Source organism: Anomaloglossus baeobatrachus, chromosome 3 (assembly GCF_048569485.1).
Source record: "Anomaloglossus baeobatrachus isolate aAnoBae1 chromosome 3, aAnoBae1.hap1, whole genome shotgun sequence".
Taxonomy (NCBI): domain Eukaryota; kingdom Metazoa; phylum Chordata; class Amphibia; order Anura; family Aromobatidae; genus Anomaloglossus; species Anomaloglossus baeobatrachus.
The window spans coordinates 576683969-576697346 of NC_134355.1; the positions used below are offsets into that span (position 1 = coordinate 576683969).

A 13378-nucleotide genomic window follows, 5' to 3' on the forward strand; every position below is an offset into this window, starting at 1 on the left:
TTTTTTTTTACAGTAACCCTTTTAGGGAGAAATACGGCACTCTTCCATTTTAAGAACTGTTAAAAACAGTTAGGGTATGTGCGCACTAGGCGTTTTTTTCACGCTGCGTTTTTATGTGCGTTTTTGTCTCAAAAAACGCACCCGCGGCTAAAAAAACGCGATAAAAACGCATGCGTTTTTACCGCGATTTGATGCGTTTTTTGCTGCGTTTTTTGCTCACTGCGTTTTTAATCAGTGCACAATGCCATTAAAGATTGTTGATGAAAAAAAAAAAGGTCTGATGTCATTTCCTTCTTGAAAATGTTCATTGTATGCAGGAGAGCAGACAGCTGCAGAACTAGTGTATGCAGGAGAGCAGACAAGCAGACAGCAGCTGCAGAACTACAAGGCTCAGCATCCTCCATCCAGGACTGTATGCAGGAGAGCAGACAGCAGCTGCAGAACTACAAGGCTCAGCATCCTCCATCCAGGACTGTATGCAGGAGAGCAGACAGCAGCTGCAGAACTACAAGGCTCAGCATCCTCCATCCAGGACTGTATGCAGGAGAGCAGACAGCAGCTGCAGAACTACAAGGCTCAGCATCCTCCATCCAGGACTGTATGCAGGAGAGCAGACAGCAGCTGCAGAACTACAAGGCTCAGCATCCTCCATCCAGGACTGTATGCAGGAGAGCAGACAGCAGCTGCAGAACTACAAGGCTCAGCATCCTCCATCCAGGACTGTATGCAGGAGAGCAGACAGCAGCTGCAGAACTACAAGGCTCAGCATCCTCCATCCAGGACTGTATGCAGGAGTTTTTTGCCCCCCAAAAAAATGACGTGGGCTTCGCCATATTTTTGTATGCTAGCCGGGTACAGCAGGCAGGTACAGGCTGCCCCCAACCCCAGCTGCCTATTTGTACCCGGCTGGGAACCAAAAATATAGGGAAGCCCTTTTTTTTTAATTATTTCATGAATTTCATGAAATAATTAAAAAAAAAAATGACGTGGGCTTCGCCCAATTTTTGAGTCCAGCCGGGTACAACTAGGCAGCTGGGGATTGGAATCCACAGTGCAGGGTGCCCATGCTTTCTGGGCACCCCCGCTGTGAATTGCAGTCCCGCAGCCACCCCAGAAAATGGCGCTTTCATAGAAGCGCCATCTTCTGGCGCTGTATCCAACTCTTCCAGCTGCCCTGATGCCGGGTGGCTCGCTGGGTAATAATGGAGTTAGGGCTAGCTGTATATTATCAGCTGGCCCTAAGCCCGAAATTCATGGTGTCACGCCAATATTAGACATGGCCACCATGAACTTCTAGTAATGATAAAAAAAAACAACACACAGAAAAATATTTTTATTAGAAATAAAACACAACACAATTAGTGACTCCATCTTTATTGAAATAAAGAACCCCCCTCCGCAGTAATCCTGGGTCAGGGTCCCGCGCCGTCCAATCCGGATCCAATATCATCTGATCGGTTTGCTGGAAGGCAAAGCGATCAGATGATGTGTCAGGTTCTAGGGGCTAAAGCACATCACACATCAGCTGATTGTATAAAAGCCGATTATACAATCAGCTGATGCATCAGTGCAAAAAAAAAAACAACTCACGTCTGTGCTGATTACCGGCAGCTCCTGCAGCGATCGGATGAGAGTCTGATCCTGCCCCATCGGTGCAGGAGCTGCCGGTAATCAGCTGATGAAGTCTCCTGACGGCAGGATCAGCTGATAGCCGGCCGGGCGCGAAAAAGCCGGCGACACCGCGAGAATTACAATCAGCTGATGCGTCAGGTGACAGCATCAGGTGATCCACCGCCAGGTCCTGCAAGCTTCGTACGTGCCCCGGGGAGACTGCACACAGCCAGAGCGGCGGGACCGGGACAGGAGCGGGCATGGCACCGGGACCCTGCAGACAGGTGAGTATATATGACATTTTTTTTTTTCTACTGTTCACTTTGGTTTTCGCCGCTGCCTCCACCTCCCGCCCAGACATGGCGCCGCACGGAACTGACATGGCACCGGACGGGAGGTGGAGGCAGCGGTGACGGTACCGGGAGGATTCATGCTTCTCTGTTTACCAACAGAAGGAATCCTCTTCCTGTACACATCACTATACTGCCCACCCCTTGCGTTTATAGCTGCGTTTTTAGTCATAGAAATGCAGCTATATGCGTTTTTCATTGCGTTGTTGAACATCTCATTGAACTCAATGGGTGAAAAACGCAGTGAAAAACGCAGAAATAATTGACATGCTGCATTTTTGTGGTCACCACAAAAACGCAGCTACAAAAAAAACGCTGTGTGCAGACAGCACTTCTGAAAACCCATAGACATTGCTGGGGAAGCAATGTCACTGCATTTTCAGCACAAAAACGCGGTTAAAAACGCGGCAAAAACGCCTAGTGCGCACAAGGCCTTAACTTCTATTATTTCATGTTTAAAAAGTTCTGTATCCAGTATGATTCCCCCTTAAAAAACTTACAGGACATCTAGCAAAAGAGAGAAAAAACTACTGATGCGTTTCAAACCAATGAATTGGTTCTTATTCCTAGCTGTGACTCAGAACTAAACATAGGTTTCAAACGCGTCAGTGTTTTTTGTTTTTTGTTTTCCTGCATTTATAAAGGGGGAATGAAATTGGTTTGAAATAGTATTAACCATGATGGAGAATAAAATAAGTTTGATGTTTTTAACTTTTTTTTTTCCCTTGGACGAGGGCTGGATTTTTTTTTTCTTAACCAATTTAGATTCCATTTACCTACTCAGGAGACGTCTCCATTTCTGTTGCACCTTTGCGATTGGATATAAACCGCTTTTATGATGAGTGAGGAGCTACACATTTTTTTTTTATTTTTGGGGTCTGGGAGCTAATTAGGCTGCTTTCACACATCCGGTTTTTGCAGTGCGGCTCAATCCGGCTCAAAAACCTATGCAACGGATGCGGCGAAAAAAAACGGATCGGTTGCATAAGTTTTTCCATGCAGCCCGTCCGTTTTTTGACAGATGCGGCTTGATACTTAGCATGCGCAGTGCAAAAAACCGCATCCGGTGGCCGGATGCGGGTTTTGCCGCAGGACGCCGCATCTGGCGTCCATAGGCTTGCATTGTAAATCGCGCCGGATCCGGCACGATGCGATTTATTTTTTTTTTTTTTTTTCGCCGCACAAAACGTGCCAGGCAACGTTCCATCCAACCGCCGCATGGGCTAAATATGCCTCATCTGGCAAAAACCGGACGCAGCGAAAGGCCATGCGGCACAATACGGCACTAATGCAAGTCTAAGCGGGAAAAAACGCAACTGGCGGCAAAAAAAACAGTTGCATTTTTCAGGCCTTGACTTCATTATGAAAAATGCATGCCAAAAACACTTAACTTTGTTTTGGTGCATTTTTCCTGCCAGAAGATGCAGATATGGTGCAGAAAATTTCTGTTCCAAATACTCAGCGTGCGCACATAGCTTGAAAGAGGTTTACCCAGGTTTCTAAAAAAAAATTCTTCAGGGTAAATATAACTTGAGGATATGTTTACCCCATTTACAAACTGAAAACGACAAAAAAACCTGGTGTTCATGCACTCAAAATGGAGCAAAGTGGCTGCAGGTGTCATTCACATGGGGTCTCTATGACGTGGCACTATGTAGGTGTCATGCACATGGGGTCTCTATGACGTGGCACTATGTAGGTGTCATGCACATGGGGTCTCTATGACGTGGCACTATGTAGGTGTCATGCACTTGGCGTCCATCCCTATGACGTGGCACTATATAGGCATCATGTACATGGCGTCTCTAATACATGACACTATATAGGCATCATGCACATGGCGTCCCTATGACATGGCGCTATGTAGTTGTCATGTGCATAGTTTCCCTGTGATACAGCGCTATGTAGGCGTCATGCACATGGTATCCTTATAACTTGGCACTATGTAGGCGTCATGCATATGGTGTCCCCATGACATGGCACTGTGAAGGTGTCATGCACATGTCATCCCTATGCCGTGGCGCTATGTAGGAGTCATGGAAATGATGCTCGTATGACGTGGTGCTATTTAGGTGTCATGCACATGGCGTCCCTTTGACAAGACGCTATGTAGGTGTTATGTGCTTGGTGTCCCTATGACGTGGCACTATATAGGCATCATTTACATGGTGTCTCTTATACATGACACTATATAGGCATCATGCACATGGCGTCTGTTCCTATGACATGGTGCTATGTAGGCCTTATGCACATGGTATCCCTATGATTTGATGCTATGTAGGAATCATGCACATGCTGTCCCTATGATGTGGCGCTATGAAGGCATTATGCATATGGCGTCCCTATGACGTGGCACTGTGTAGGAATCATGCACATGGCGTCCCTTCGACATGGCGCTATGTAGTTGTCATGTGCATAGTTTCCCTGTGATGCAGCACTATGTAGGCTCATGCACATGGTATCTTTATGACGTGGCACTATGTAGGCCTCATGCATATGGTGTCCCCATGACATGGCACTGTGTAGGTGTCATGCACATGTCGTCCCTATGCCGTGACGCTATGTAGGAATCATGGAAATGGTGCTCCTATGACGTGGTGCTATGTAGGTGTCATGCACATGGCGTCTCTATGACAAGACGCTATGTAGGTGTTATGTGCGAAGTGTCCCTATGACGTGGCACTATGTAGGCATCATCCACATGGTGTCCCTATGACGTGGCACTGTGTCGGTGTCATGTACATGGTGTCCCTATGACGTGACACTATGTAGATGTCATGCTTATGGCGTCCCTATGACATGGTGCTATGTAGACATGGGCACACTGTATGCTGCAGGCGGCATGGTGCCTTAATATGATGTAATGCTGGTAGGGAAGGCTAACTCTGTATTTTTGAAACCTTTTCGAGTACATTCAGATGAAGTCCAATGACCTGTGATAGTCGCTGAGATCTCACGTTGTAATTTAGAAGTATAATTTTACAACCGCTCTTTTCAATAAATGTCACGAGCATTCAAACAGGAGAAGAGAAGGGGTTAACGCCGCGCATCAGCCAAATGAAGATGTAGAGTTGTTGATGAATAAATATCTTTTTTATTTTATAGGTCTACGTGTTTCGAGGTTAAAACCTCTTCCTCAGGACTGGGACATCAACAAAGAATTGTTGCTTTGTTAATGTCCTGAGGAAGAGGTTTCAACCTCGAAACACATAGACCTATGAAATAAAAAAGATATTTATTTATCAACAACTCTACATCTTCATTTGGCTGATGCTCAGCATTAACCCCTTCTCTTCTCCTGTTTGAATGCTCATCCACTTGGGGCTGCAGCAGACGCCATTATATTATGCTTGGCAGTGGTTGTGACTTTCACAACCACATTAGGTGAGTGTATATTTTTTATATACTACTCCTGTCATCTGGTAATACCCTATCAGCGCTTCTTTTTTCTAGTTATTACAATAAATGTCACGGTGATAGGATCTGTTATCTGTGGCCCTGCAGGGGGTGGGGGTCCCTCGGCTTACTCCATCTTACAATAATGGTCACATAAATGTCTAATGATGCAGAATGTAACACTCCAGTTATTCTCCTATGTCGGTTACCGTCCGTCCATTACTGCAGACATACTGAAAATGAAAGTCAGTCTGCATCAAAACTGATCATTGTGAAACTGTGAAGTTTGAACCCAGGTGTAGCCCATGCATCACACTCTCCCTCTATGGTGGATGACTGTCATTAGCATCCTGCGCCGGAGGCCATGTGTATCCCCCAGCCCCCGGGAGCACACCGAAGATTTTCATCATCACCATGTGCACGGTTTACTCCATAGAAACTTCCCATGGATTATTGAGCCTCTGACATCTGTTCTCTTTCAGGGCTTGATGACCAGTTAACGGCGCTCTTCAATTGCTTGTAAAAATCACCAAAGAGACATTTCTTCAGATCCACTGAACGTGAATGCTGAGCTCCAAATGGTGAGTAGTGCAACGTCCAGAAATGGACCGGCAGCTGGAACATCAGTGGCCCAGCAACATGTAACCTCTCTGGGGGATGAGTTGCTAAATTTCTCCCATGAAAATGTCCAACCCCCTAAGGGTTAACATTAGAGACCATAATGCATGAAAATGGACCGGGAAATACATGAGCAATAATCGGGGCAGATTAATCCCCCTGTAATTCCACTTTTATCACTAGCACTTATTACATATGTGTAGGATGGAGTCCCTATGAGGGAACGTGTTCTCCTTTGTGCTGTTGTTTTATGTATATAAATAAGCAACTCTGTAATATATCCCATCAGGGAAATCTGCTTCTTTCTCTGCCAGAACTGATCAGTCATTATCAAAATTCTCAATTCTGAGGTCGAATCTGTATTCAGTGAAGATTTACTGACATAGATGGCAGTTGGTGCTGATGAAAGTCTATGATGATGGGGAGGGAGGAGCTAGAGTCAGAGCTCCGCCCCCTCTATATACATAGAATCTTATCAGTACCAACTGCCATCACCGTACATTAAAATGATGGTTATGCCTAAAAAAACAAACAAACCCAAAACCTTTACATTTATAAATAGTGCAAGCAAATATAAGATACTTTGTGTTATATGTTATGAGAGAAGATTGCTTCCTACTCCACTTATGAGCCACTTCTTTCCTTCTTTTCCTCCTGAACACATCATTGACTCCGAAATCCATTTTACTCAAAATAATCTCACAGAAGTGTCCTACTACAGTTCCTGTTAGTCTGCTGAAATGGGGGAGTTGCAGGGAGAGGCGCTGACAGACCTAAATTGTGCGGCAGTTTATAGCAAGTGATTTATCTTGCCCTGTGCTGGATTCACAGATGCGCTGCTCAGTAGATCTAATAAAAATGGTTGAAACTCGGATGTAACACTGAAGCACAAAGTCTGTCTACATTGTATCATCCATTTTACTCAGATCTCCATAGATTTTAATGGTCGAGTCTGGTCTTCAAAATGAATGAAAATAAGACATGGTATGAGTCACAGGCCTGTAATACAGATCCGTTTTTAAAGCACCACTCACATCACTGTTGTCTGTTCCTTGCCTCTAGTATTTTACTTACACCTGCCATCGTCTTCTGTGTCTGTCAGCTCTCCAATCATCTTCTGCTGTTGTTGACCTTCCGAATCGCTCCAGTGTTTGCTGGGGGCTAAGGTGAAGGATACCTCTCAATGTAAGTCTATGGGAGCTAAAATGAGGCTCTCATAGACTTGCATTGAGAGCTTGTCACCGTTACCTTTTGGCTTCTGGACAGTGAAGAGCTGTGGTCACAAGAAAGCACCAGGAAGAGCAGAAGATGGCGGCTGGTAAGTTTATTACTAGGGGTGCGGAACTGACATTAGTAATACCACTGGTGCTTTAAAAGTGATGTGTGTATGTACCAGTGAAACACTGTGGGTCCTTGTGCTGTCCGAGAAAAAAACAGTCATTCCCTGAATGTGGCACATGAATGTGTAAATGCAGCCCCATACAGACAAAAAAAAAAAAGAGTGAGAATCTCTGGACTGTGCTGTGTATGGGAGACATCATAGCAGCTACTCTCCATCCACTAGCTCAGAGACAACTGAAATCTGGACAGAGATCTCAATTCCTGCAAAAATGTTCCCTCATCTGATCCATTGACCTCATTATGTGTTGATAATGGTTTGTGATTGCTGCCATTGTTTTTTGTTCTTTTACTGTAGTTTTTGATATTGCAGGCTTTCTCTCATTGTAAGGCCTGGCTTATGCTTCATGATTCTGCCCAGATTTGATTCCAGAATCTGCTGATGTCCCATCGGCAGGAACCATTTACATGTTCTGATGAATTCCACAGCAGCTTCATTATTGCTGCAGATTTCTAATGGAAGACTGTTGATTGACTCCATTGATCACTAAATGCGGATCAAATCTGCAGCAGATATTTGTGTGTCGGTCACTGAGCTCTTCAATTTGGGAATTGGAAGCGGCCATGTTGTATTTTCACTCATGAACTGTGATTGGAAATTTACTGTCAATTTCCTCATTACATGAGTGGAAATGTGGAAGTTAAAGCTGATCCTCTAAAAAGCAGAAATGATGGCAGCCATTGACTCTCAGCAAGTGAAAGTGTTCTGTGCTGCGCTCCCTGACATGAGGTAATGTCTGTACACGTGACTGGTAATGGTGTCCGGTAGATGGCTTTACCATGACTTATCTTTACTTCATGGCCAAGATTATCCCACTAGTGCAGAATCCCTACAATGTCTAGGGGCATATCCAATGGTCCATCGTGTGACGCTAGGCTGTGGCACAAGATAGCCTGGTGACTCAGTGGATAGCACTGTGCAATGGGGGGGATAAATACTTTCGCAACACACTGTATGTCTGTATTACGCTTTCTTTTTTTTTTTTTTTTTTAGTCTCCTAAAACACTATTTGTTCTCTTCTGAGGTTGTCAGGAGATTGTCCATAAGTATCATACAAAAGGATGTGGAGATTTTTGCTAAATCTAGTAAATAGCTCATCGAGGATATACAGGTCTGTGCATAGTGTGTTTTTCCAAAAATAAGACCTCCCCCAAAAATAAGCCCTAGCAGGGATTTTCAGCATTTTCGGAGAAAGGCTTAAATATAAGCCCTCCCCCGAAAATAAGCCCTAGTCCTGGATCAATAATGAAGTGTCTGTGCAGCTAAAAAAGATACAGTTACTGCAGGACACTTCATTATACACAGCGGCACCCGGCAATTACACTCACCCGACACCGAGCAGAGGACCTGCAGTGATCACACACCCGCACACATCAGCTCTCACACACACACACACACACACACACAATCAGATCGCACACATAATCAGATCGCACACACAAACATTGGATCACACGCAAACAACAAATCACACACACACACACACACACAAACATCGGATCGCACACACATCGGATCGCATACACACTCACCTCATCCAGTGACACCGATCTCTTCTCGCCGGGAGAATCCTGAGAGGCAGGGCGGTGCAGCGCGACGAACAGGACCTGCGGCCGGACACGTGACTTGCTCTCATTCTCTGCTGCCGTAAGTGCTGGATGTGATGTGATGTGTGTGTGTGTCTGCAATCGGCTGTGTTTTTCTGTGATCGGCTGTGTGTATCTGTGATCGGCTGTGTGTGCCTGCGATCTGCTGTGTGTGATCTGCTGTGTATATCTGTGATCTGCTGTGTGTATCTGTGATCGGCTGTGTGTGTCTGCGATCGGATGTGTGTATCTGTGATCGGCTGTGTGTATCTGTGATGGCTGTGCGTGCCTGAGATCTGCTGTGTGTGATCTGCTGTGTGTATCTGTGATCGGCTGTGTGTGCCTGCGATCTTCTGTGTGTGTCAGCTAGCAGCAGGGTAGGACAGCGTGCAGCACCGACCGGAGATCACAGGAGGACCTGGGAACCATGCAGACGTCCTGGTCTGGTGAGTATGAGTCTCCTGGGAAGTGGGGGGGGGGTTTGCTTTTTTGGGGGGTAAACTTACCCCCAACCGTGTTTCTCCAAGAATAAGACCTCCTCCAAAAATAAGCCCTAGCGCTTTTTTGGGGGGCAAACAAAATATAAGACAGTGTCTTACTTTTGGAAAAACACGGTAGTATAGTGATAATTGACATGCCCAACTCCAAGTCCGGGGGTACTCGGAACCGGGCCAGACAAGTCCGGGGATGTTAGCGGTGGCGGGGTCCGGCTCCGTGACCCTGGCGTTGTCTTTCAATAAAGGGGATGATTATGGGAGTTGTATTTTTTTGAGATTTTATACCTTGTGACACCACCTGTGGTTTTGCGGCTATGTGGGCCGCTGCTGCGCTGCGTGTTCCCCGGGGCAGGTGATGATGGCGCAGCTGAGGTAATCTTGCTCCCCACAGGTGGAGCGGGACCCCAGGGCGACCATTGGAAATATGAAAAGTCTAGGAGGGCAGGTTGTGACGCAGGAGAAATGACTTTATTTTACTCACTGTACCGGTTCCAAGTTGACTGCTAAATTAGTCCACCACGGTATGTTAGGATCCCCAGTGATGGGCATCTGCCGATCCCGAGTAAGTCTGAGGCCAGTACCGGTTCCTTGTTTGCCTTTCCTGGTCGTCTCGTCTGCACTGACTCTCTCCCGCCGGTCCTGCGCCTCCACACACAGTGCCCTGAGCCAGGGGTCGTGGACCCTCAAAGGGAATTCTGCCTACTTGGCTCCCTGATCCTCTGTGACCCCCTTCCAGCGGATTCGTGTGCTGCTTGTGATCCCAAGGTGCGTACAGCCACCCTGGCCTCTGGTGTTACTAGTGAGTCCTGAAGTCCCTTCCTAGCCTAGGGACCGGGACCCTGTTTGCGACCTAATCACTCCACCGGGAGATGTTGCTTGTGGAACAAAACTATAGGGGAGTCTGGCACCCCTCCCCTAATTCTCTTGGATTCTCTCTTCAGCGTCACCAGGGTCGAGGAAGACCCCCAGGGTCCGGACCCCTGGTCTGTCTCCTCCGCGCTCCTGACTGACTCTGCCAACTGTCAACTTTCTTTTAAATGTTTTTATTAATTTAACACAAAGTAATATGAATATAACCAGATATGTTATGAAAATATTAACTGTCAACTTTCAAACTTAGCTCCGCCCATTTTACCTCAGACAGCTCACCCACTAAGCTCCACCCCCTGGATGGTTCTAGAGACAGTGCACAGGGCTTAAGTGCCATAACCAGACTACTGGTCACTAAGCATTATTGGAACCTGCCTCGCCCCTGATCTAATGTGTGAGCTAATAATTGGATGTCTGCAGGTTTTTGGTGCGTGAACCGATAGATGGCCTCTTTCTTACCCAGGATATGACACCACACTTCTGGCTGAGGTGCAGTACCTCTGTGGAAACAGTAGCCTCAGGGGCGCCACAATTACATCTTCATATTTTATTTGTGCAGCATTTTATATAATGATTGCCACAGCTATTTTAGTTGTATACAGCTAATTAGTCCCCCCACCCACACAGTCAGCTGAAGCCTACAGACACCGGCATGTGTGAACCAAGTCTGCTTACAAGGGCCACTTTGCTTTACAATTACTTTGTGCCTTGTAGACCTTGCATACTGGGGTGTCTGGGGCTCACAGGGGATTCCCTGGTGGGCCAGTCCGACCCTGCTTGCATAAGAATATGAGTATACCCAAGCGTCGGTAAATTTAAGACATCAGTGTTCCAAACTTGATACCTTATTGATGAAGTAATTTAGGAATAAGATGTGATACATGATGGAATGCACTGTGTCCTAAGGGGGCACACGCACTGCGTCCTAAGGGGGCACACGCACTGCGTCCTAAGGGGGCACACGCTCTGCGTCCTAAGGGGGCACACGCACTGCGTCCTAAGGGGACACACGCACTGCGTCCTAAGGGGACACACGCACTGCGTCCTAAGGGGACACACGCACTGCGTCCTAAGGGGGCACACGCACTGCGTCCTAAGGGGGCACACGCACTGCGTCCTAAGGGGGCACACGCACTGCGTCCTGAGGGGGCACACGCACTGCGTCCTGAGGGGGCACACGCACTGCGTCCTGAGGGGGCACACGCACTGTGTGACTACAGCAGAGGAAGATATATCTCTATATACCTTCATTATCTGTAGATTCTGCCTTGTCAGCAGATGTCACTGACTTACACTAGAAAGATCATTTATGACCACAAGTGTTTGCATTACATTTGTAAGTATATATATATATATATATATATATATTTTTTTTTTATTTTTACTTTAAAAACGTTGCTCAACTTGCTTCAATTAGGATGCGTGCCCATGATCTGGGTTCATAGCGTTTTGGATGCAGTGTGTTTTCGCTGCATCCAAAACGCTGCGTTGTACAGTACAAGCACAGTGGATGGGACTTATAGAAATTTCCTGCCTACTGTGCTTGTTTTTCTCGCAGCGTAAACTGACATGCAGTGCGACTTCCCGAGCTGTAGCCGTTTAATTTATTACTGCGGAGACGCGAGTGGTTTCCTCAGGAAGAACCAAGATAAAGTCCGCGGCTGTCCGAACTCTAATCATGAGCACCTGCAGCTGCGGTCTTCTGCGGACAGCACTCACGGCCCCGCAGGAATGGACACAGTGAGTCCTAATGGTGTTCACATACTCCTTTTTAATGCTTGTATAGGGGAATTCTGGTGAAACTTGGTAATCAGTAGATGTCTGACAACTGGGACCTGCATCGATTGGCAAAAGAGGGAACTTTTATCCCCGTCATGGCTTTTATCCCTATTATGAAATTGATGGCAGATTGGAGGCCACTCCACCGTTCCACTAATTATCTATGTGCCCGCCAGAAAAAGGTGAGACCCCCCCCCCCCCCCGCAATCAATAAATTATCACTAAAGATGAACGAATTTGAGGTTCGATGTTTGGTGTTCGAAACAAGCACACTTTCCCATAAAAAGAACCCAGAGTTCGGGTGCTTTACATATAAACACACCTCGGACGAACACTGCTGTGCTCGGATACGCTTGGTGCTCGGCCCACTGCGAGCCGCTTGCAGTGTTTGTTTGACGCTCATTAGGGGTAACAGTGTGATCAGATGTAATCTGCACCCCAAAAAAAAAATTGGAAAAGCTCAAGTCCGGGTCCCAAAATAAACTTTATTTAATGTCCGGCTGAACCTGCCGAACAGAACTTCCACAGGTCCACTCATCTCTAGTTATCACTTCATCAACTCCTACAAAAATCCTGTGTGTGCATTTGCAATCACTCAGCTATATGTACAGCCATTGACTACAGGCCTTATGCGTCTTCTCACCGTGCTGGCCTAGCATGGAGGATGAAGCAGTAATCTCCAACCTTTGGGTTTTCAGTGTTGGCGAAACTCCAATTGCTGTAATGCTTCACAGGCTTTAGATTTTGATGAAAAACTACCAAGGAGCCATGTCTTCAAGATATTTGCTTAAAGAAGACCTGTCACTTGCCATAAATGTGTATTTTTTTTAACTTTGTGAAAATGACACTGTTCCCCTGAATCCGGCATGGCTTTATTTATTTATTTTTTTTTTGTTCCTGCGCCTCTCCATTTCTGAGCTATGGGTCCTGATACCCTGTATGTAAGTCTAGTCTAGTTAGCCAACTGGGCGTAGGCCTCGAGAAGATTTCTACAGAGAAGAGTTAAGGACTAAGCGCAGTTGGATAACAAGACTAGATTTACATGCAGAGAAGTGGTAGCCATATCTCCATATCAGAGAATCACCGGTACAGAAGAAAACGGACAGATTTAGGGGAACTGCTGTATTACACACCCTAAAATACTTCAAATTTATGGAAAGAGACAGGTCCTATTTTAACATACTGATATCAGTCACGTTTGTCCAGTTTCAACATACACCAGTAGTTAATAATGTGGACCAATGATTTCCATTATTTACCTGCCCAAGACCA

General features: G+C 46.1%; 1 protein-coding gene across 2 annotated transcripts in view; it reads left to right on the forward strand.

Annotated features, from left to right (window-relative positions):
- TFDP2 (transcription factor Dp-2) overlaps nt 1–13378 on the forward strand; it is a 95537-nt gene that overhangs the window by 22886 nt on the left and 59273 nt on the right. Inside the window, exon 2 of one of the 2 annotated variants that reach the window (XM_075338697.1) lies at nt 5840–5938. The exons of the other annotated variant lie outside the window; for it this stretch is intronic. Coding sequence (XP_075194812.1) covers nt 5936–5938 — 3 coding nt within the window. The 5' untranslated portion in view covers nt 5840–5935. The remainder of the gene's footprint in view (nt 1–5839; nt 5939–13378) is intronic. 2 annotated transcript variants of the gene reach the window in all.